Genomic DNA, 25,407 nt, shown 5'->3' with positions numbered 1-25,407 from the left:
GGTCACGGTGTGAATCCTGACCAATTGGTGACAGCGGTCAGGGGAATCGTGACAGACGGTGAGAGATCTAGAATACAGAACAGACGGAGAGAAGGATCTACAATACGGCACAGACGGGGGGAGAAAGATCTACAATCCACAGAGACAGAGGGAGGAAGATCTAGATTATAGCACAGATAGGAAGAGAAAGATCTAGAATACAACACAGACAGAGACAAAAGGATCTAGATTACAGCACAGGAGGAGAGGGATCTAGAACATGCCACAGACAGAGGGAGAATGATCTGGAATACGACATGATCTGGAACAAACGGATGGGTGGAGATCTAGAATGATGTGATCCAATGGATGCAGAAAGTGGAGGCCATAGAGGGAGAATCTCCTCCCAAAATGCTTCAATAAAAAGCCAAAATACATCTGACCTCAAGGAGCTTTCTCCAGGACCGCTCCTGAACTACAAACCTAGGCGTTAACGCTGTGCGGACTCAACAGCTGAGACTTGCAGCCCAGTGGGATCACAGGAAGAAGACTACAACATGTCACATGGTGGTCTGTACACCAGGCACACCAACTCACCCGCTCATAGAAGTCCCCCGTAATGAGGGCGGCAGTGACTCTCCCCACCAGCTCTGGCTCCAGCAGCAGCTGCTCCTGACCCATGCATAGTCTGGCAGCTTTGGCGGGGAGTCCTGCGCGGAGGTACAGATTGACAGCAGCTACATAGTCGCCCTCCTGCTCCCGAACTTCTCCCGCTTTCTCTTCCTGGTGGCTGTCAGCGAGGTACTGCAAGTAGCTGCGCTTCAGGTTCTCCAGCTCCGGATGACCCTGAGGAATGGGGAAAACAGAAATGTTATCACCTGTACAGCCGTCGTAAACTAGGAATGCACACAAAAAGGAATGCGTGAGGACCGGCCCCGACCTACAGATGTATACAAAAAGGAACACGTGAGGACCGGCCCCAACCTACAGGTGTATACAAAGAGGAACGCGCGAGGACCGGCCCCGACCTAGAGGTGTGTACAAAGAGGAACGCGCGAGGACCGGCCCCGACCTAGAGGTGTGTACAAAGAGGAACGCGTGAGGACCGGCCCCGACCTACAGATGTATACAAAGAGGAACGCGCGAGGACCGGCCCCGACCTACAGGTGTATACAAAGAGGAACGCGCGAGGACCGGCCCCGACCTACAGGTGTGTACAAAGAGGAACGCGTGAGGACCGGCCCCGACCTACAGGTGTGTACAAAGAAGAACGCGCGAGGACCGGCCCCGACCTACAGGTGTGTACAAAGAGGAACGTGTGAGGACCGGCCCCGACCTACAGGTGTGTACAAAGAGGAACGCGTGAGGACCGGCCCCGACCTAGAGGTGTGTACAAAGAGGAACGCACGAGGACCGGCCCCGACCTACAGGTGTGTACAAAGAGGAACGCGCGAGGACCGGCCCCGACCTACAGGTGTGTACAAAGAGGAACACGTGAGGACCGGCCCCGACCTACAGGTGTGCAAAGAGGAACACGTGAGGACCGGCCCCGACCTACAGGTGTGTACAGAGAAGAACGCGTGAGGACCGGCCCCGACCTACAGGTGTGCACAAACAGGAACACGTGAGGACCGGCCCCGACCTACAGGTGTGTACAAAGAGGAACACGTGAGGACCGGCTCCGACCTACAGGTGTGGAGGGGATTTCATGAAATCCCGTCTCCACTATGCAGTAAAGACGCGTGCGGCAGACCCGCGAAAAAGCACATGCGGTGCGTCTTTTAAGAACGCAGCATGTCCTTACATTGCAGAAAAAACGCAAGGACAGCGCAGGTGACCTGCCAGTGACCTCAGGTGCAGATTTGGTCAGGATTTTACCTGCATAAAATCCTGACCAAATCCTGATGCAATCCTGAACGTGGACACATACCCTAATAGTATCTCATCCATGTATCGATTATTTTCTTTTTTCTCTTTGCTTTTTTCACCTATATTATTTTCCTCACTTTATTTTTCGTTTTACTAGCATTAGGCAGGTCCCTCCTTGTTGTGCTCACAGTTGCTGATATCTTGTTTGTACTTTTCTTGGCCTTCACGCACTTGGCGCTGTCCCTCCTCACACTCACCATCTTGCGATGGCTCTTCCTTATTCACTGCACATTGACTCTTACTGTGTTCCCCTTTTGGATTCCTCGGTCCCTGGTGCACGTGCGCCGCCGACACAGCGACTGATCTTTGGAAGTGCAGACACGGGATCGCATAGCGCATTTGTGCCGTCTCCATGACGGCTGTGGTGTGCTTGCGCTGCAGCGCAGTGTATCGGAAGATCCTTCCTGGTCAGTGACGCATGCGCCGTTCATTGGGACATCTCCTTGGACACTTGCTCATGCGCAAGCAACCCTCAGTACATCATAGTATTACACTTCTCACACGCCCCTCTCTGTGGGTTCATTCATTGAACGAGCTTCCTTTATGTCCACAGATACCCCCCACCCCAATCATACACCTCCTGAAGAAGTCCAAGCGAAACGTGCGTTGGGGCAGTGAGGAATCTTTGGTTGCTTTGTATCTACCTCAGTAAGTAATTTACTTCTTACCTTGTGCTTACACAGCGGTTAGGCAGCTTTCTTGCCACCACCCGTTCCTATGACTGCACCATTCATCCTGTTTGCACATTGCACTTTTGATTAATTTACTTTTCATATGCTTCATTTTGATTGGCTTAATACCGAATTTATGATATTTATGCAAATACTTCTTGGTTCTATTTAACTTCGGTCACTATGACCAATGGCCTATGGGCTCGATGATTGCAATCTATCACGTTACTTACTGGTTTGTTGTCTTGTGACCTGCACTCGGCACTTTGTATGATAACCCCTGCCCCTGCGCAGCCTTTTTATTTTCTATCATGTCTATTTTATGTGATTTATTTAGTGGTGGTTTATCCCCTCCTTCTCCCACTGTTCTTATTGCCCCCAACAAGGACACTGAATGAGGTTGTGAATGATCACGGGGATAACATAGACACAGACGGACATACATTAGACCTGGTCTTCACCTGTCTCTGCTCTCTATCTAACTTCACCACCTCCCCTCTCCCTCTATCTGACCACCATCTGCTCACCTTCTCATCCCTGTCCTCCCCACCGGTCATCCATGTCCAGCAACATCCGCACCCACACAGAAAGCTCGCACACCTAGACACCAACACACTCTCTGATTTTATCCTACCACTGGCATCCATATCCTCACTCCACGACACACACTGCCACTGCTTTCTACAATGCCACTCTCGCATCAGCTATTGACACGGTTGCCCCTCTCGTCCATGGCAGAGTGCGACGTATCAATAGACAACCCTGGCACAATAACGATCACTAAAAGCTACGGCAAGTGTCCAGGGTTACAGAGCGGCGTTGGAAGAAAACAAATTCGCAAGACGACGTCACTGCATTCAAACACGCAACACTCGCTTTTCAATCTGCTCTCACCTCTGCTAAACAGGCGACTACACAACCCTCGTATCTTCCCTATCCTACAACCCCAAACAGATATTCAAAACCTTTAACTCCCTCCTCCGCCCCCCACTGCCCCCTCCAACCTCCCTCATCTCTGCTGAGGACTTTGCCACACACTTTAAAAATAAGATCGACCAGACAAGGCAAGTCTTCATTGTTCAACCACCACAACCTCTTTGTATACCTGACCAATGCCCAAACCCCATAACCTCCCTATCCAACATCACTGAAGGGGGGCTCAATTATCTCCTCTCCAAATCGCACCTCACCACCTGTGCGTTCGACCCCATCCCATCCCACCTCCTCCCCAACCTCACCACCACTCTTATCCCATCCCTAACCCACCTCTTCAACCCATCACTAACTTCTGGCACCTTCCCTTCTGCTTTCAAACATGCCACAATCACGCCTATCCTTAAAAAGCCAACCCTCGATCCAACTGCTATGTCAGCTATCACCCAATATCACTGCTCCCATTCGCTTCCAAACTTCTGGAGCAGCACGTCCACGCTGAACTTTCCTCCCACCTCTCATCTAACTTGCTCTTTGACAATCTACAATCTCGTTTCCGCCCCATCACTCAACTGAGACTGCCCTGACCAAAATCACTAACGACCTACTTACCGCCAAAGCTACTGGACAATACTCTGTACTCCTCCTTCTAAACCTGTCCTCTGCTTTTGACACAGTTGATCACTGCCTCCAACTACAGATGCTCTCCTCCTTTGGCATCAAAGACCTCCCTCACCCTATCCTGGATCTCCTCATACCTTTCCAACCGCACATTCAGCGTCTCCCACTCCCACACTACCTCCTCATCCCACCCTCTCTCTGTTGGAGTCCCCCAAGGCTCTGTTCTAGGACCCCTACTCTTCTCAATCTATACACTTGGCTTGGGACAACTCATAAAGTCCCATGGATTCCAGTACCACCTCTATGCTGATGAGACTCAGATCTACCTCTCTGGCCCAGACGTCACCGCTCTGCTGTCCAGAATCCCAGAGTGTCTATCAGCCATATCCTCCTTCTTCTCCTCTCGCTTCCTCAATCTCAATGTGGACAAATGTGAACTCATTATCTTTCCTCCATCCCACAAATCTTCCTTACCTGACCTATCTATCGCAATCAATGACATCATGCTTTCCCCTGTACCCAAAGTCCACTGCCTCGGAGTAACCTTCGACTCTGCCCTGTCCTTCAAACCGCACATCCAAGCTCTTTCCACCTCCTGTCGCCTCCAGCTCAAAAATACCTCCAGAATCCGTCCTTTCCTCAACCGTCAATCTACTAAAATGCTTGTGCACACCCTCATCATCTCCCATCTCTACTACTGCAACATCCTTTTCTGTGGCCTCCCTGCTAACACCCTTGCACCTCTCCAGTCCATCCTTAACTCTGCTGCCTGACTAATTAATCTCTCCTCACTACTCCTCCGCTTCCCCCCTCTGCAAATCTCTTCCCTGGCTCCCATTCCCTCAGCGTATCCAGAAATAATACTGACCTACAAAGCCATCCACAACCTGACTCCTCCATGTATCTCTGAACTAATCTCCTGATATCTACCCTCACGTAATCTCCGGTCCTCCCAAGACCTCCTTCTCTCCTCCACACTTATCCACTCCTCACCCAACCACCTCTAAGACTTCTCCCGAATATCCCCCATCCTCTGGAATTCTTTGCCCTAACACGTCCGACTATCAACCACATTCGGATCCTTCAGACGGAACCTGAAAACTCATCTCTTCAGGAAAGCCTACAGCTTGCACTGACACCGCTGCCGCCTCACCAACACCGGAGCTACCGCCTCACCAACACTGGAGCTACCGCCTCACCAACACCGAAGCTACCGCCTCACCAACACCGGAGCTACCGCCTCACCAACACCGGAGCTCCTGCAACCCTCAACCTACTGTCTCCTTCCCCACCATCCTGTAGAATGTAAGCCCCCAAGGGCAGGGTCCTCGCCCCTCTGTATCAGTCTGTCATTGTTAGTTTACTGTAAGTGATATCTGTAACTTGTATGTAACCCCTTCTCATGTACAGCACCATGGAATCAATGGTGCTATATAAATAAATAATAATAATAACAAGGTCATCATACATCACCGGGTGCCCAGAGAAGACGTGGACACCAGTACTTCACCTACAGACTGCTGGATGTCTACTCTCAAGGGTCTAAGCGGGGGGTTCTAAGGGATCATACACAAACGTATCAAACTATTATCATTATGGTTTGTTGGAATATGTAGCCGTAAAAGCGCTAGTCAGTATTATAGCCAAGTAATCCAGTCCATGTCTGCGGGAAACCTCGTCAAAGATCCCCTGGTTACATTCCTAGACAAGAGATCCAGTGTTGTGATACAATTATAGGTCTTCAGGCAGGGAACGGAGGTGGAGCAGGTAGGAAAGTGCTATATACGCGCCTATATACTTACTGAAATACCCAGAATTGGTCACAAAAGGGGTGAACGTGAGAGACCAGATTACATTTTATGACTGTGGTCTCCATCTTGACTTGTAACCCCCATATATCATCGTGAACCAGTAACACTGATGGGAGGGAAGTTTCACATTTCTATTCAAGCAACTAAAGTTCCTCTTGGCTCAAAGTTCAGAGGGAACTTGTCCTTTGACTGTGACCCTATTTAATAAACCAGAAGTCCTGGGTACACCGTACAAGGCTGCGCTCGTAAAACAAACCTTATTAATTTGGAGTTCAAAAGACATAGAAGAGTGTGCATTTTGCTCCCAATGTAGATGGAGGACACAGAAGCCCCTGGAGGTGGAGGGCACACACTTTTCTCACTATAATGTACAGACCCTCTATAGGTAAGCTGGGTGTACAGGGGTCTTCACCACCTCATGACTTCACAGGGGACACGTGCTGTGATCACACACAAGTCTCACCTTTGCCTCGGCTACAGCGATGCCCTCATCCCACATGTGCAGCTCCTGGTACATCATGATGGCGTCAGTCACCGCGTTCTGGGGAGGAACCAGGAGAGGAAATCCAGGCTCAGGAGACACACACACATATGAACCGGACCACCCCACCCCATACACGGCATACACATCACAGCCGTATGCGGATACAATTCCACTACTCTTCCCTTACTTGTTCTAGGTAGACGGTCTCTGCACGCTTATAGTTCTGCTCCAACATGGCCAGTCGGGCTTGTACCTTGTAATTTTTTAAGCCATCACCACCCTGGAAGTAAAGAAATTAAATAATTGAAGGGGAAAAAAAAAAAAAAAGATGCCCTGTGTGTACGGGGAGAACATCAGCTCTCCAGGAGAGCAACTCCAGGAGATGTGCGCCGACCCCAGCACCGCTCGCTCCTCCAGATGTGCGCTGACCCTAGCACCGCTCGCTCCTCCAGATGTGCACCGACCCAGCACCGCTCGCTTCTCAAGGAGATGTGCGCTGACCCTAGCACCGCTCGCTCCTCCAGATGTGCGCTGACCCTAGCACTGCTCGCTCCTCCAGATATGCGCTGACCCTAGCACCGCTCGCTCCTCCAGATGTGCGCCGACCCCAGCACCGCTCGCTCCTCAAGGAGATGTGCGCTGACCCTAGCACCGCTCGCTCCTCCAGATGTGCACCGACCCCAGCACCGCTCACTCTTCCAGATGTGCGCTGACCCTAGCACCGCTCGCTCCTCCAGATGTGCGCCGACCCCAGCACCACTCGCTCCTCAAGGAGATGTGTGCTGACCCTAGCACCGCTCGCTCCTCCAGATGTGCGCTGACCCTAGCACTGCTCGCTCCTCCAGATATGCGCTGACCCTAGCACCGCTCGCTCCTCCAGATGTGCGCTGACCCCAGCACCGCTCGCTCCTCAGGGAGATGTGCGCCGACCCAGCACCGCTCAATCCTCCAGATGTGCGCCGACCCAGCACCGCTCGCTCCTCAAGGAGAAGTGCGCCGACCCCAGCACCGCTCGATCCTCCAGATGTGCGCCGCCCCAGCACCGCTCGCTCCTCCATATGTGCGCCAACCCCAGCACCGCTCGATCCTCCAGATGTGCGCCGCCCCAGCACCGCTCGCTCCTCCAGATGTGCGCCGACTCCAGCACCGCTCGCTCCTCAAGGAGATGTGCACCGACCCCAGCACCGCTCACTCCTCCAGATGTGCGCTGACCCTAGCACAGCTCGCTCCTCCAGATGTGCGCCGACTTCAGCACCGCTCGCTCCTCAAGGAGATGTGCGCCGACCCAGCACCGCTCGATCCTCCAGATGTGCGCCGACCCAGCAACGCTCGCTCCTCAAGGAGAAGTGCGCCGACCCCAGCACCGCTCGATCCTCCAGATGTGCGCCGCCCCAGCACCGCTCGCTCCTCCAGGAGATGTGCGCCAACCCCAGCACCGCTCGCTCCTCAAGGAGATGTGCGCCAACCCCAGCACCGCTCGCTCCTCAAGGAGATGTGCGCCAACCCCAGCACCGCTCGCTCCTCCAGGAGATGTGCGCCAACCCCAGCATCGCTCGCTCCTCAGGGAGATGTGCGCCGACCCCAGCACCGCTCACTCCTCCAGATGTGCGCCGACCCCAGCACCGCTTGCTCATCAAGGAGATGTGCACCGACCCCAGCAGCGCTCGCTCCTCCAGATGTGCGCCGACCCCAGCACCGCTCGCTCCTCAAGGAGATGTGCGCCGACCCCAGCACCACTCGCTCCTCCAGATGTGCGCCGACCCCAGCACAGCTTGCTCATCAAGGAGATGTGCACCGACCCCAGCACCGCTCGCTCCTCCAGATGTGCGCCGACCCCAGCACCGCCCGCTCCTCCAGGAGATGTGCGCCGACCCCAGCACCGCTTGCTCCTCCAGATGTGTGCCAACCCAGCACCGCTCGCTCCTCCAGGAGATGTGCGCCGACACCAGCACCGCTTGCTCAAGGAGATGTGCACCGACCCCAGCACCGCTCGCTCCTCCAGATGTGCGCCGACCCCAGCACCGCTCGCTCCTCCAGATGTGCGCCGACCCCAGCACCGCTCGCTCCTCAAGATGTGCACCGACCCCAGCACCGCTCGCTCCTCCAGATATGCGCCGACCCCAGCACCGCTTGCTCATCAAGGAGATGTGCGCCGACCCCAGCACCGCTTGCTCAAGGAGATGTGCACCGACCCCAGCACCGCTCGCTCCTCCAGATGTGCGCCGACCCCAGCACCGCTCGCTCCTCCAGATGTGCGCCGACCCCAGCACCGCTCGCTCCTCAAGATGTGCACCGACCCCAGCACCGCTCGCTCCTCCAGATATGCGCCGACCCCAGCACCGCTTGCTCATCAAGGAGATGTGCGCCGACCCCAGCACCGCTCGCTCCACCAGATGTGCACCGACCCCAGCACAGCTCGCTCCTCCAGATGTGCACCGATCCCAGCACCACTCCTCCAGATGTGTGCCAACCCAGCACCGCTCGCTCCTCCAGATGTGCGGCGACCCCAGCACCGCTCGCTCCTCTAAGAGATGTGCGGCGACCCCAGCACCGCTCGCTCTTCCAGATGTGAGCCGGCCCCAGCACTACTCGCTTCTCTAGATGTGCGCCAACCCCAGCACCACTCAGTTCTCCAGATGTGCACCGACCCCAGCACCGCTCGCTCCTCCAGATGTGCGCCGACCCCAGCACCGCTTGCTCATCAAGGAGATGTGCGCCGACCCCAGCACCGCTCTTCCAGATGTGCGCCGACCCCAGCACCGCTCCTCCAGATGTGCGCTGACCCCAGCACCACTCGCTCCTCCAGATGTGCACCGACCCCAGCACCGCTCCTCCAGATGTGCGCTGACCCCAGCACCACTCGCTCCTCCAGATGTGCACCGACCCCAGCACCGCTCCTCCAGATGTGTACCAACCCAGCACCGCTCCTCCAGATGTGCGCCGACCCCAGCACCACTCGCTCCTCCAGATGTGCACCGACCCCAGCACCGCTTCTCCAGATGTGCGCTGACCCCAGCACCACTCGCTCCTCCAGATGTGCACCGACCCCAGCACCGCTCCTCCAGATGTGTACCAACCCAGCACCGCTCCTCCAGATGTGCGCCGACCCCAGCACCACTCGCTCCTCCAGATGTGCACCGACCCCAGCACCGCTCCTCCAGATGTGTGCCAACCCAGCACCGCTCCTCCAGATGTGCGCCGACCCCAGCACCGCTTGCTCATCAAGGAGATGTGCGCCGACCCCCAGCACCGCTCGCTCCTCCAGATGTGCACCGACCCCGGCACCGCTCCTCCAGATGTGTGCCAACCCAGCACCGCTCGCTCCTCCAGATGTGTGCCGACCCCAGCACCGCTCACTACTCCAGATGTGCACCGACCCCAGCACCGCTCCTCCAGATGTGTGCCAACCCAGCACCGCTCGCTCCTCCAGATGTGTGCCGACCCCAGCACCGCTCGCTCCTCCAGATGTGCACCGACCCCAGCACCGCTCGCTCCTCCAGATGTGCACCGACCCCAGCACCGCTCCTCCAGATGTGCGCCGACCCCAGCACCGCTCGCTCCTCCAGATGTGCACCGACCCCAGCACCGCTCCTCCAGATGTGTGCCAACCCAGCACCGCTCGCTCCTCCAGATGTGCGGCGACCCTAGCACCACTCGCTCCTCTAGATGTGCGGCGACCCCAGCACCGCTCGCTCCTCTAGGAGATGTGCGGCGACCCCAGCACCGCTCGCTCCTCCAGATGTGCGGCGACCCTAGCACCACTCGCTCCTCTAGGAGATGTGCGGCGACCCCAGCACCACTCGCTCTTCCAGATGTGAGCCGGCCCCAGCACCGCTCGCTCCTCTAGATGTGCGCCAACCCCAGCACCACTCGGTCCTCCAGGAGATGTGCGCCGACCCCAGCACCACTCCCTCCTCCAGATGTGCGCCGACCCCAGCACCGCTTGCTCCTCAAGGAGATGTGCGCCGACCCCAACACTGCTCGCTCCTCCAGATGTGCTCCGACCCAGCACCGCTCGCTCCTCCAGATGTGCACCGACTCCAGCACCGCTCCTCCAGATGTGTGCCAACCCAGCACCGCTCGCTCCTCCAGATGTGCGCCGACCCCAGCACCGCTTGCTCCTCAAGGAGATGTGCGCCGACCCCAACACTGCTCGCTCCTCCAGATGTGCGGCGACCCTAGCACCACTCGCTCCTCTAGGAGATGTGCGGCGACCCCAGCACCACTCGCTCCTCCAGATGTGCACCGACCCCAGCACCGCTCCTCCAGATGTGTACCAACCCAGCACCGCTCCTCCAGATGTGCGCCGACCCCAGCACCACTCGCTCCTCCAGATGTGCACCGACCCCAGCACCGCTCCTCCAGATGTGTGCCAACCCAGCACCGCTCCTCCAGATGTGCGCCGACCCCAGCACCGCTTGCTCATCAAGGAGATGTGCGCCGACCCCCAGCACCGCTCGCTCCTCCAGATGTGCACCGACCCCGGCACCGCTCCTCCAGATGTGCCAACCCAGCACCGCTCGCTCCTCCAGATGTGTGCCGACCCCAGCACCGCTCACTACTCCAGATGTGCACCGACCCCAGCACCGCTCCTCCAGATGTGTGCCAACCCAGCACCGCTCGCTCCTCCAGATGTGTGCCGACCCCAGCACCGCTTGCTCATCAAGATGTGCGCCGACCCCAGCACCGCTCGCTCCTCCAGATGTGCACCGACCCCAGCACCGCTCGCTCCTCCAGATGTGCACCGACCCCAGCACCGCTCCTCCAGATGTGCGCCGACCCCAGCACCGCTCGCTCCTCCAGATGTGCACCGACCCCAGCACCGCTCGCTCCTCCAGATGTGCACCGACCCCAGCACCGCTCCTCCAGATGTGTGCCAACCCAGCACCGCTCGCTCCTCCAGATGTGCGGCGACCCTAGCACCACTCGCTCCTCTAGGAGATGTGCGGCGACCCCAGCACCGCTCGCTCCTCCAGATGTGCGGCGACCCTAGCACCACTCGCTCCTCTAGGAGATGTGCGGCGACCCCAGCACCACTCGCTCTTCCAGATGTGAGCCGGCCCCAGCACCGCTCGCTCCTCTAGATGTGCGCCAACCCCAGCACCACTCGGTCCTCCAGGAGATGTGCGCCGACCCCAGCACCACTCCCTCCTCCAGATGTGCTCCGACCCAGCACCGCTCGCTCCTCCAGATGTGCACCGACTCCAGCACCGCTCCTCCAGATGTGTGCCAACCCAGCACCGCTCGCTCCTCCAGATGTGCGCCGACCCCAGCACCGCTTGCTCCTCAAGGAGATGTGCGCCGACCCCAACACTGCTCGCTCCTCCAGATGTGCTCCGACCCAGCACCGCTCGCTCCTCCAGATGTGCACCGACTCCAGCACCGCTCCTCCAGATGTGTGCCAACCCAGCACCGCTCGCTCCTCCAGATGTGCGCCGACCCCAGCACCGCTTGCTCCTCAAGGAGATGTGCGCCGACCCCAACACTGCTCGCTCCTCCAGATGTGCTCCGACCCAGCACCGCTCGCTCCTCCAGATGTGCACCGACTCCAGCACCGCTCCTCCAGATGTGTGCCAACCCAGCACCGCTCGCTCCTCCAGATGTGCGGCGACCCTAGCACCACTCGCTCCTCTAGGAGATGTGCGGCGACCCCAGCACCGCTCGCTCCTCTAGATGTGCGCCAACCCCAGCACCACTCGGTCCTCCAGGAGATGTGCGCCGACCCCAGCACCACTCCCTCCTCCAGAAGTGCGCCGACCCCAGCACCGCTTGCTCCTCAAGGAGATGTGCGCCGACCCCAACACTGCTCGCTCCTCCAGATGTGCTCCGACCCAGCACCGCTCGCTCCTCCAGATGTGCGCCGACCCCAGCACCGCTTGCTCCTCCAGATGTGCGCCAACCCCATAAAGACTCTTCTGAAGGACAGGGCAGAGCACAGTTATTAGAATGTGCTTGATACTCACAAGATCACCTGTGCTCTGATCGGCAATCTCATTCGTGTGCCGCAAAAATTTGGCTTTGGCGATATCTCCCAGGGCAGAGAAACATCTGCAAAAAAAGCAACAAGACAGATTAAAAGTCATGTCAGGAGATAATGACCACACACAAGACGACAGCGAGAAGAAAGAGGAATGAACGACTGCCAACAATCGACACTTCACCGTTCTCCAGGTGGAATCTGTTCTTGCACACACCGTGCCGCTCCTCCTTCCCACCTATTCTTCTTACCTCGCTCCACTCCCCTCCTCTTCCCCTGCGCCACTCCCCTCCTCTTCCCCTGCGCCACCCTTTCTTCTTACCTTGCTCCATTCCCATCTTCTTCCCCTGCGTCACCCTTTCTTATTACCATGCGCCGCTTCCCTCCTCTTCCCCTGCGCCACTTTTTCTTTCTACCTTGCTCCACTCCCCTCTTCTTCCCCTGCATCACCCTTTCTTCTTACCTCGCACTGCTCCCCACCTCTTCCTCTGCACCACCCCTTCTTACCTCGCGCCGCTCCCCGCTTCTTCCTCTGCGCCACCCCATCTTACCTCGCACCGCTCCCCTCCTCTGTGCCACCCCTTCTTACCTCACACCCCTCCTCTCCTCTTCCTCTGCGCCACCCCCCTCCTCTTCCTCTGTGGCACCCCCCTCCTCCTCCTCTGCGCTACCCCTTCTTACCTCGCACCACTCCCCTCCTCCTCCTCTGCGCTACCCCTTCTTACCTCACACCGCTCCCCTCCTCTTCCTATGCGCCACCCCATGTTACCTCGCGCCGCTCCCCTCCTCTTCCTCTGTGCCACCCCCCTCCTCCTCCTCTGCGCTACCCCTACTTACCTCACACCACTCCCCTCCTCCTCCTCTGCGCTACCCCTTCTTACCTCACAGCGCTCCCCTCCTCTTCCTAAGCGCCACCCCTCTCCTCCTTCTCTGCGCTACCCCTTCTTACCTCGCGCCACTCCCCTCCTCCTCCTCTGCGCTACCCCTTCTTACCTCACAGCGCTCCCCTCCTCTTCCTATGCGCCACCCCCCTCCTCCTCCTCTGCGCTACCCCTTCTTACCTCGCGCCACTCCCCTCCTCCTCCTCTGCGCTACCCCTTCTTACCTCACAGCGCTCCCCGCTTCTTCCTCTGTGCCACCCCATCTTACCTCGCGCCGCTCCCCGCTTCTTCCTCTGTGCCACCCCATCTTACCTCGCGCCGCTCCCCTCCTCTTCCTGTGCCACCCCTTCTTACCTCGCGACGCTCCCCTCCTCTTCGCTATACCTTCTTACCTTGCGCCGCTCCCCTCCTCTTCCTCTGCGCCACCCCATCTTACCTCACACCACTCCCCTCCTCTTTCCTTGTGCCTCCCCATCTTACCTCACACCCCTCCCCTCCTCTTCCTCTGCGCCACCCCATCTTACCTCATGCCGCTCCCCTCCTCTTCCTCTGTGCCACCCCTTCTCACCTCGCGACGCTCCCCTCCTCTTCCTCTGCGCTATACCTTCTTACCTTGCGCCGCTCCCCTCCTCTTCCTCTGCGCCACCCCATCTTACCTCACACCCCTCCCCTCCTCTCCTCTTTCCTTGTGCCACCCCATCTTACCTCGCGCCGCTCCCCTCCTCTTCCTCTGCGCTACCCCATCTTACCTCACACCCCTCCCCTCCTCTTCCTCTGCGCCACCCCATCTTACCTCGTGCCGCTCCCCTCCTCTTCCTCTGTGCCACCCCTTCTTACCTCGCGACGCTCCCCTCCTCTTCCTCTGCGCTACACCTTCTTACCTTGCGCCGCTCCCCTCCTCTTCCTCTGCGCCACCCCATCTTACCTCACACCACTCCCCTCCTCTTTCCTTGTGCCTCCCCATCTTACCTCACACCCCTCCCCTCCTCTTCCTCTGCGCCACCCCATCTTACCTCGTGCCGCTCCCCTCCTCTTCCTCTGTGCCACCCCTTCTCACCTCGCGACGCTCCCCTCCTCTTCCTCTGCGCTATACCTTCTTACCTTGCGCCGCTCCCCTCCTCTTCCTCTGCGCCACCCCATCTTACCTCACACCCCTCCCCTCCTCTTTCCTTGTGCCACCCCATCTTACCTCGCGCCGCTCCCCTCCTCTTCCTCTGCGCTACCCCATCTTACCTCGTGCCGCTCCCCTCCTCTTCCTCTGCGCTACACCTTCTTACCTCACACCCCTCCCCTCCTCTTTCCTTGTGCCACCCCATCTTACCTCGCGCCGCTCCCCTCCTCTTTCCTTGTGCCACCCCATCTTACCTCACACCCCTCCCCTCCTCTTTTCTTGTGCCACCCCATCTTACCTCACACCCCTCCCCTCCTCTTTCCTTGTGCCACCCCATCTTACCTCACACCCCTCCCCTCCTCTTCCTCTGCGCCACCCCATCTTACTTCGTGCCGCTCCCCTCCTCTTCCTCTGTGCCACCCCTTCTCACCTCGCGACGCTCCCCTCCTCTTCCTCTGCGCTACACCTTCTTACCTTGCGCCGCACCCCTCCTCTTTCCTTGTGCCACCCCATCTTACCTCACACTCCTCCCCTCCTCTTTTCTTGTGCCACCCCATCTTACCTCACACCGCACCCCTCCTCTTCCCCAGCGTCTGTACAAATACTCTCTTACCTCTCGGCTATGTGCAGGTGTCTAGACTCCAGAGCGAGCTTGCTAAGACTTTTCCACATCGCTTCAGTCTCTGTGGACATCTCTAAAGTTTCAAGGAAAGCTGCCGCTCTGCGGGGAGAAGAGACGGTGAGGGGCGAAATCATAGAGGGGCGCACAGGATGAAGAGGACACTACACCCTGACGTCAGGAGCAGATCCGCCATCACCCCACACATGCAGGGCACCATCATGATCCTACCGGTAATAGTCTCCGTCATCGATGGCCGTGCCGAACTCGATCAGTCCCTCATCTAGCGTGTAGGACACGGTGTTAACCCCTTCAGTGACAATGACTTCTGTCTTGCCCTCGTTGCGCTCCAGCTCCACTATGTCTCCCTGTAGAGGTGAGAAGCAGAGGACGTTACCCGCAGTGTGCCCGGAGATGGGGAAGACCTGATGATAGTGGACGGCTGGGATCAGTGGTAATACAGCCGCCCTGCACTGAACACAGCAGCCTGGCGATGTACAGGACCCTCTTGTTACTACCTTCAGGGGGAACATGGTGACTCTCTCCGGGGAATCGATATTGTACCAGACGCACAGATTGCTCCGGTTCTGTGCCACCACCACGTCGCTCCCGGGCACCCACTGGACGTAGGAGCAGTAATTCAGGATGGTCGTCTTCTGCCCATTAAACACATCAAAGAGGTTCAGCTGAAAAAGAAAATGGGGCACAATGGTGAGACGACATCCTCAGCAGTACAGCATGGGGAAGAGTGGGGGTGAGGGAACGTCCAGCGAGCAGTCAGGGAACACAGGGAGTTCTGCTCTGGAGGTACAGCGGCTGTATCTATAAAGGTAAATCCAAAGGAACAGCGGCCACACAACCGTCAGTACTGGTGTATGTGTACAGGGCCAGGGACGGGGAAGACGGACGCTGATAGTAATACAGAACCGCATACTGGGTGCAACAAGGCAGCCGACCAGATGAGGAGCCCCCGGAAGGGTAAAAGCTGCAGGCTGGGAGGTCACAGACGGCCGGGGCACCACAAGTACCACACAGTGGGAGTGGGAAGGGATCAGGGGGGTCCTGAGGAAGGATATCTCCTCTCACCCGAAGCTTCTTATCTCTAAAGAGGAGTTTATGGCCGGTCTCATTCAGCTCCAACCAATCGATCTTGGCGTCATGAGTGACGAGACCCAAATTATATCCGGAGAGGAGATCCACTGCGAAGGAAAGAGGATATTAGTCTACTGCACGACCTACTACCACCATCATCTGACCACTCAAATCCCACCTCATACCCACAGGCAGGTGCCCCCTGCAGGCCACCTCGGTGGCCGCGGACAGGCAGGAGACTCCCGCATGCCAGCTCGGCGGCTGCAGACAGGAAGGTGCCCCCTGCAGGCCAGCTCGGCGGCCGCGGACAGGCAGGTGACTCCCACATGCCAGCTCGGCGGCTGCAGACAGGAAGGTGCCCCCCTGCAGGCCAGCTCGGCGGCTGCAGACAGGAAGGTGCCCCCCTGCAGGCCAGCTCGGCGGCCGCGGACAGGCAGGTGACTCCCGCATGCCAGCTCGGCGGCTGCAGACAGGAAGGTGCCCCCCTGCAGGCCAGCTCGGCGGCCGCGGACAGGCAGGTGCCCACTGAAGGCCCACTCCGGACATGTGGTCAGTACCTATAGCTACAGTCTTCATGTCTATAAGGTAGGCCAGCTTCTTGTTGTCCTCCATGCCTCGCTGTCTCCTCTCATTCAGTCGCACACTGTAATAAAGTTGAGGTCAGGCAAGTGGTGAGAATTCGGGCTGCTCTGGTGTCATCTACCCATATACTCAGACCCCTCACCTGATGAGATGGGGGTTCATGAACTCCGTACGTACGGTCCCCAATACCTCATTGCTTCCATACTCGACTAGTGTCAGCTCCCCAGCATTGAAGATCATGCAGACCTGCCACAGAGAAGAGGTGAGCATTCGAGACCCCACGCCAAAGAGAAGAGTGTACGAGACCCCACGCCAAAGGCAAGAGGCAAGGGTACCTGACCCCACAGAGAAGAGGCGAGCGTACGAGAGCCCGCGCCACAGAGGAGAGCGTACGAGACCCCACGCCAAAGGCAAGAGGCTAGGGTACCCGACCCCGCAGAGAAGAGGCGAGTGTACGAGAGCCCGGGCCAAACAGGAGAGTGTACGAGACCCTGCGCCAAAGAAGAGGTGAGCGTATGAGACCCCACGACAAAGAGAAGAGGCGAGGGTACGAGACCCCACGACAAAGAGAAGAGGCGAGGGTACCTGACCCCGCAGAGAAGAGGCGAGCGTACGAGAGCCCGCGCCAAAGAGAAGAGCGTACGAGACCCCACGCCAAAGGCAAGAGGCGAGGGTACCCGACCCCGCAGAGAAGAGGCGAGCGTTCAAGAGCCCGCGCCACAGAGGAGAGCGTACGAGACCCCCTCCCCAGCCACCGCATGGCGTACTATTGAATGATATGAAAGAACTGTAAGGTTGGGTTCACATTACGTTTAAGCAGTCCGCTAACGCTGCCATTAAGCACTATTTCGGGCGCATCGCTAGTGCACGCTCTAGCGATGTGCCGTCATTAAGTGACCGACTCTCGGACGTGGGCTGCAGCGTTTCCGGGTCTGTCACCGCTACCACAGATAGAGCTATCAGATGCTCTATCTGCGCTAGCATGTTGGCACTTGCGTTAACGCAGCCCTTTTAACGCATGTGTTGAACAGGCTGCTTTAACGCAATGTGAACCTAGCCTTAGTGTTTTTTTCAACTTTAATCCCTTTTTATTTGTAATCGTCTGTATATACATAATCGTCTCATTTTATAATATCTTGTTACCCTTTTGTAAACACTGCCTACCTTTTTTGGAGTAAAATATAAAATTACTAGCTTAGTTTCTCCTTACTCTATAACGTACTGTCACGTCCTCTGAAGTGAATTACGCTACTAATCTGGGTGGGCTCCGGACCAGTTATTAAGAAATCGGAGCTGGTGGCAGCGGATTTGTCCTGTGCGTTTTGGAAACCTGGTAGCGACGGACGGCGTTGATAATTATTGTTCGCGCCTGAGTGGGAGTAGTTATATCGCCTTTGCTGCAGTGTGCCCATTAGCCACTACAAAGTAAGGCAGCCTTTCTGGCGACTAATTATCCTACGTGCAGTACCCTGTCTGACCTGAGGGTAAGGGGGGGGGGGGGGTGCCAGAGAGGTGCAAGTTCCAAACCAGAACTGGGAGGTGGGATATAGATAAATCCCCTTAAAAAAAAACAAAACAAAAAAAAAACAGGGGCAACCAAACAATCCCGGTTCATGACAAATTGGTGTGAGTGGTGGGGACGATAAAGTTATCCTCCCTGGGATCCGTGACATATTGGTGGCAGCTGTGGGATGATAAAAATATCCTCCCTGGGATCCGTGAGCGTACCCGACCCGGCCCACAGAAAGGAGGAGAGCGTACCCGACCCAGCCCACAGAAAGGAGGAGAGTGTACCCGACCCAGCCCACAGAAATGAGGAGAGCGTACCCGACCCAGCCCACAGAAAGGAGGAGAGCGTACCCGACCCAGCCCACAGAAAGGAGGAGAGCGTACCCGACCCAGCGCCACAGAAAGGAGGAGAGCGTACCCGACCCAGCTCCACAGAAAGGAGGAGAGCGTACCCGACCCAGCGCCACAGAAAGGAGGAGAGCGTACCCGACCCAACACCACTGAAAAGAGGCGAGTGTACCCAGCAGGGTAGGCAGGGGTCGAGTACGGGGCACCGGTTAGAGTAGTAGTAAGCAGGGGTGTACAATAGATTCTTACATTCTCATTTTCAAAGAAGAATTTTTCGTTGCCCCCGGATCCTGGCCAGGCTACCTGCAGAGAAGAGAGACACAAAAGGCATCAGAATGACATCTCCAGCAGTATGGAGCAGGAGACAGCGGGCAGTATGGCGTCATATCTCACCTATATCTCCAGCAGTAAGGAGCAGGAGACAGCGGGCAGTATGACGTCATATCTCACCTATATCTCCAGCAGTAAGGAGCAGGAGACAGCGGGCAGTATGGCGTCACAGCTCACCTACATCTCCAGCAGTAAGGAGCAGGATGCACTGGGCGGTATGGCGTCACACCTCACCTACATCTCCAGCAGTATGGAGCAGGAGACAGCGGGCAGTATGGCGTCATATATATCTCACCTACATCTCCAGAAGTAAGGAGCAGGAGACAGCGGGCAGTATGGCGTCACATCTCACCTACATCTCCAGCAGTAAGGAGCAGGAGGCAGCGGGTAGTATGGCGTCACATCTCACCTACATCTCCAGCAGTAAGGAGCAGGAGGCAGCGGGCAGTATGGCATCACATCTCACCTACATCTCCAGCAGTAAGGAGGAGGCAGCGGGCAGTACGGCGTCACACCTCACCTACACCTCCAGCAGTAAGGAGCAGGAGGCAGTACGGCGTCACAGCTCACCCACATCTCCAGCAGTAAGGAGCAAGAGGCAGTACGGCGTCACAGCTCACCCACATCTCCAGCAGTATGGAGCAGCAGGCAGTACGGCGTCACAGCTCACCCACATCTCCAGCAGTAAGGAGCAAGAGGCAGTACGGCGTCACAGCTCACCCACATCTCCAGCAGTATGGAGCAGCAGGCAGCGGGCAGTACGGCGTCACAGCTCACCCACATCTCCAGCAGTAAGGAGCAGGAGGTAGTACAGGATCACACCTCACCTACATCTCCAGCAGTATGGAGCAGGATGCACTGGGCGGTATGGCGTCACAGCTCACCCACATCTCCAGCAGTGAGAAGGAGGCAGTGGGCAGTACGGCGTCACAGCTCACCCACATCTCCAGCAGTAAGGAGCAGGAGGCAGTACAGGATCACACCTCACCTACATCTCCAGCAGTAAGGAGCAGGATGCACTGGGCGGTATGGCGTCACAGCTCACCCACATCTCCAGCAGTGAGAAGGAGGCAGCGGGAGTATGGCGTCACAGCTCACCCACATCTCCAGCAGTAAGGAGCAGGAGGCAGTACGGCGTCACAGCTCACCCACATCTCCAGCAGTAAGGAGCAGGAGGCAGTGGGCAGTACGGCGTCACAGCTCACCCACATCTCCAGCAGTAAGGAGCAGGAGGCACTGGGCGGTATGGCATCACAGCTCACCCACATCTCCAGCAGTAAGGAGCAGGAGGCAGTGGGCAGTACGGCGTCACAGCTCACCCACATCTCCAGCAGTAAGGAGCAGGAGGCAGTACAGGATCACACCTCACCTACATCTCCAGCAGTAAGGAGCAGGATGCACTGGGCGGTATGGCGTCACAGCTCACCCACATCTCCAGCAGTGAGAAGGAGGCAGCGGGAGTATGGCGTCACAGCTCACCCACATCTCCAGCAGTAAGGAGCAGGAGGCAGTATGGCGTCACAGCTCACCCACATCTCCAGCAGTAAGGAGCAGGAGGCAGTGGGCAGTACGGCGTCACAGCTCACCCACATCTCCAGCAGTAAGGAGCAGGAGGCAGTGGGCAGTACGGCGTCACAGCTCCCCCATATCTCCAGCAATAAGGAGCAGGAGGCACTGGGCGGTAAAGCGTCGTACCTCACTCAGCCGGTTGGTGACCAGGTCTCCGAGCAGCACGGTGTCAGACGTGTGAGCCACCAGAAAACGATCCTTCCCCATGATCTTCACCTCATCCACCTCGTATCCATAATGGGACTTGAGCACCACGCGAGTCCCAGAGGAGAGGTTCTTCACAATGACCTGCGAACAAGACGGGGAAAACATCATACCACGGGGAGCAGGGTCTCCGCAGACAGGGGGCTGCATGCATGTGGGGGTCTCACCTGGCTTGGTCCTACATACGTCATCTCAAACTTATTCTTGTAGATTGCACGTCGCAGGCAACAATCGAACTGCTCCACCCCTCCACACAGCGTCCCCTGAGGAAGATGGCGGTGGATGAGACACAAATCCCGCAACAGCGCGACAACCCTACTGCCACACTGCGCTAAACCTGCCGCCATAGCCACACACACTTGGTCGCACCACACCCACCCCAACATCGCACTAAACCTGCCGCCATAGCCACACATACATGGTCGCACCACACACACCCCAACATCGCACTAAACCTGCCGCCATAGCCACACATACATGGTCGCACCACACACACCCCAACATCGCACTAAACCTGCCGCCATAGCCACACATACATGGTCGCACCACACCCACCCCAACATCGCACTAAACCTGCCGCCATAGCCACACATACATGGTCGCACCACACCCACCCCAACATCGCACTGAACCTGCCGCCGTAGCCACACATACATGGTCGCACCACACCCACCCCAACATCGCACTAAACCTGCCGCCATAGCCACACATACATGGTCGCACCACACCCACCCCAACATCGCACTGAACCTGCCGCCGTAGCCACACATACATGGTCGCACCACACCCACCCCAACATCGCACTAAACCTGCCGCCATAGCCACACATACATGGACGCACCACACCCACCCCAACATCGCACTAAACCTGCCGCCATAGCCACACATACATGGTCGCACCACACACACCCCAACATCGCACTAAACCTGCCGCCATAGCCACACATACATGGTCGCACCACACCCACCCCAACATCGCACTAAACCTGCCGCCATAGCCCCACATACATGGTCGCACCACACCCACCCCAACATCGCACTGAACCTGCCGCCATAGCCCCACATACATGGTCGCACCACACACACCCCAACATCGCACTAAACCTGCCGCCATAGCCACACATACATGGACGCACCACACCCACCCCAACATCGCACTAAACCTGCCGCCATAGCCACACATACATGGTCGCACCACACCCACCCCAACATCGCACTAAACCTGCCGCCATAGCCACACATACATGGTCGCACCACACCCACCCCAACATCGCACTGAACCTGCCGCCATAGCCCCACATACATGGTCGCACCACACACACCCCAACATCGCACTAAACCTGCCGCCATAGCCACACATACATGGTCGCACCACACCCACCCCAACATCGCACTAAACCTGCCGCCATAGCCACACATACATGGTCGCACCACACCCACCCCAACATCGCACTAAACCTGCCGCCATAGCCACACATACATGGTCGCACCACACCCACCCCAACATCGCACTAAACCTGCCGCCATAGCCACACATACATGGACGCACCACACCCACCCCAACATCGCACTAAACCTGCCGCCATAGCCACACATACATGGACGAACTACGCACACTGGAGATATCAGACACCCAGGTGCAGGCACACATGATAGTTGTAGTAGCCGCTGAGAGCGCACAGCCCCCCTGGCAGAAGTCACCGCACACAGCCCCCCTGGCAGAAGTCACCGCACACAGCCCCCTGACAGCAGTCACCGCACACAGCCCCCTGACAGCAGTCACCGCGCACAGCCCCCTGGCAGCAGTCACCGCGCACAGCCCCCTGGCAGCAGTCACCGCGCACAGCCCCCCTGGCAGCAGTCACCGCGCACAGCCACCCTGGCAGCAGTCACCGCGCACAGCCACCCTGGCAGCAGTCACCGCGCACAGCCACCCTGGCAGCAGTCACCGCGCACAGCCACCCTGGCAGCAGTCACCGCGCACAGCCCCCTGGCAGCAGTCACCGCGCACAGCCACCCTGGCAGCAGTCACCGCGCACAGCCACCCTGGCAGCAGTCACCGCGCACAGCCACCCTGGCAGCAGTCACCGCGCACAGCCACCCTGGCAGCAGTCACCGCGCACAGCCACCCTGGCAGCAGTCACCGCGCACAGCCACCCTGGCAGCAGTCACCGCGCACAGCCACTCTGGCAGCAGTCACCGCGCACAGCCACCCTGGCAGCAGTCACCGCGCACAGCCACCCTGGCAGCAGTCACCGCGCACAGCCACCCTGGCAGCAGTCACCGCGCACAGCCACCCTGGCAGCAGTCACCGCGCACAGCCACCCTGGCAGCAGTCACCGCGCACAGCCACCCTGGCAGCAGTCACCGCGCACAGCCACCCTGGCAGCAGTCACCGCGCACAGCCACCCTGGCAGCAGTCACCGCGCACAGCCACCCTGGCAGCAGTCACCGCGCACAGCCACCCTGGCAGCAGTCACCGCGCACAGCCACCCTGGCAGCAGTCACCGCGCACAGCCACCCTGGCAGCAGTCACCGCGCACAGCCACCCTGGCAGCAGTCACCGCGCACAGCCACCCTGGCAGCAGTCACCGCGCACAGCCACCCTGGCAGCAGTCACCGCGCACAGCCACCCTGGCAGCAGTCACCGCGCACAGCCACCCTGGCAGCAGTCACCGCGCACAGCCACCCTGGCAGCAGTCACCGCGCACAGCCACCCTGGCAGCAGTCACCGCGCACAGCCACCCTGGCAGCAGTCACCGCGCACAGCCACCCTGGCAGCAGTCACCGCGCACAGCCACCCTGGCAGCAGTCACCGCGCACAGCCACCCTGGCAGCAGTCACCGCGCACAGCCACCCTGGCAGCAGTCACCGCGCACAGCCACCCTGGCAGCAGTCACCGCGCACAGCCCCCTGGCAGCAGTCAGCACGCAGAGCCCCCTGGCAGCAGTCAGCACGCAGAGCCCCCTGGCAGCAGTCACCGCGCAGAGTCGGGAGCCATCTCTCTTCCAGGCCAGGGCCGTGATGCTGTACAGGTTGGTAATGTCCTTGGGTCGGGCTTCTTCCCATAATCCTCGGCGGGGGCTCCAGTTCAGGACTCGCAGTCTGTAGATGGAGGAGCGTGAGACGGAGCGAGGACGGGGAGGTGCTGAGACATGCTAGGATAGCACCCACCTGTCATGGCTGCCGACCACCACAGACTGACCGCTGGGGCTGGCCACGGCTGCACTCAGCTCCCGCTCACTAGGGTCCCGGCTGTAGTCAAACGTCTGGATGACCTGTCCTTCACGACCATAAACCACCAGCTTCTTATCACATCCCCCCGCGACTATGCTGCTTGATGCCCAGGCCAGGGCGTATGGGGGGCACGGATGGGTGGCCAGTTTCCCCTGAAAATAGAGGTTACAGCCGTAATCATCTATCGCAGGACCACCATGTATACAACCCGAGCCAACAACACAGGTTCGAGACCCCGACCCTCAGCTGGTAGCCCCCGAGAGTAACGGGACAGAGCCGGAGACAAGCTGGGATATAAGGACCGTGCGGGATCCCCCAATAACATGGTGGATATAAGGAGTACTGTGCGGGATCCCCCGATAACATGGTGGATATAAGGACCGTGCGGGATCCCCCAATAACATGGCGGATATAAGGAGTACTGTGCGGGATCCCCCGATAACATGGTGGATATAAGGACCGTGCGGGATCCCCCGATAACATGGCGGATATAAGGACCGTGCGGGATCCCCCAATAACATGGTGGATATAAGGAGGACTGTGCGGGATCCCCCGATAACATGGCGGATATAAGGAGGACTGTGCGGGATCCCCCAATAACATGGTGGATATAAGGAGTACTGTGCGGGATCCCCCGATAACATGGTGGATATAAGGACCGTGCGGGATCCCCCAATAACATGGCGGATATAAGGAGTACTGTGCGGGATCCCCCAATAACATGGCGGATATAAGGAGTACTGTGCGGGATCCCCCGATAACATGGCGGATATAAGGAGTACTGTGCGGGATCCCCCAATAACATGGCGGATATAAGGAGTACTGTGAGGGATCCCCCGATAACATGGCGGATATAAGGAGGACTGTGCGGGATCCCCCGATAACATGGTGGATATAAGGAGGACCGTGCGGGATCCCCCGATAACGTGGCGGATATAAGGAGTACTACACTCATCAGGAGGGCGTTAAACTAGAAGAAGAGGGGACGGGAAGAAAAACATTAGACTCGAACAAAGACGACCCAGGAAAACATACTCAGAAGGGAGGTAAGAACATTTCTAAAACAATCCACAGTGAGGAGATTGGAACAAAACAAAATCCTCTAAACTGCATGCTCGCAAACGCCAGAAGCCTGACAAACAAGATGGAAGAACTAGAAGCAGAAATATCTACAGGTAACTTTGACATAGTGGGAATAACCGAGACATGGTTAGATGAAAGCTATGACTGGGCAGTTAACTTACAGGGTTACAGTCTGTTTAGAAAGGATCGTAAAAATCGGAGAGGAGGAGGGGTTTGTCTCTATGTAAAGTCTTGTCTAAAGTCCACTTTAAGGGAGGATATTAGCGAAGGGAATGAGGATGTCGAGTCCATATGGGTTGAAATTCATGGAGGGAAAAATGGTAACAAAATTCTCATTGGGGTCTGTTACAAACCCCCAAATATAACAGAAAGCATGGAAAGTCTACTTCTAAAGCAGATAGATGAAGCTGCAACCCATAATGAGGTCCTGGTTATGG

At 57.7% G+C, this 25,407-nt stretch overlaps 1 protein-coding gene across 1 annotated transcript in view; it reads right to left on the bottom strand.

The window, feature by feature from the left end:
- Positions 1 to 25,407, bottom strand: part of IFT172 (intraflagellar transport 172) — a 115,672-nt gene that overhangs the window by 50,338 nt on the left and 39,927 nt on the right. Inside the window, exons 8-22 of the mRNA XM_069728618.1 lie at positions 23,825 to 24,039; positions 23,632 to 23,755; positions 20,818 to 20,913; positions 20,573 to 20,734; positions 18,797 to 18,850; positions 16,833 to 16,936; positions 16,666 to 16,751; positions 16,103 to 16,215; positions 15,535 to 15,702; positions 15,248 to 15,384; positions 15,011 to 15,118; positions 12,392 to 12,476; positions 6,616 to 6,708; positions 6,408 to 6,485; positions 577 to 825 (exon numbers count right to left, since the gene is read on the bottom strand). Coding sequence (XP_069584719.1) covers positions 577 to 825; positions 6,408 to 6,485; positions 6,616 to 6,708; positions 12,392 to 12,476; positions 15,011 to 15,118; positions 15,248 to 15,384; positions 15,535 to 15,702; positions 16,103 to 16,215; positions 16,666 to 16,751; positions 16,833 to 16,936; positions 18,797 to 18,850; positions 20,573 to 20,734; positions 20,818 to 20,913; positions 23,632 to 23,755; positions 23,825 to 24,039 — 1,872 coding nt within the window. The remainder of the gene's footprint in view (positions 1 to 576; positions 826 to 6,407; positions 6,486 to 6,615; positions 6,709 to 12,391; positions 12,477 to 15,010; positions 15,119 to 15,247; positions 15,385 to 15,534; positions 15,703 to 16,102; positions 16,216 to 16,665; positions 16,752 to 16,832; positions 16,937 to 18,796; positions 18,851 to 20,572; positions 20,735 to 20,817; positions 20,914 to 23,631; positions 23,756 to 23,824; positions 24,040 to 25,407) is intronic.

The sequence above is a fragment of the Ranitomeya imitator genome, chromosome 5 (assembly GCF_032444005.1).
Source record: "Ranitomeya imitator isolate aRanImi1 chromosome 5, aRanImi1.pri, whole genome shotgun sequence".
NCBI classification, from domain to species: Eukaryota; Metazoa; Chordata; class Amphibia; order Anura; family Dendrobatidae; genus Ranitomeya; species Ranitomeya imitator.
This window is presented reverse-complemented; position numbering and strand designations above follow the sequence as displayed.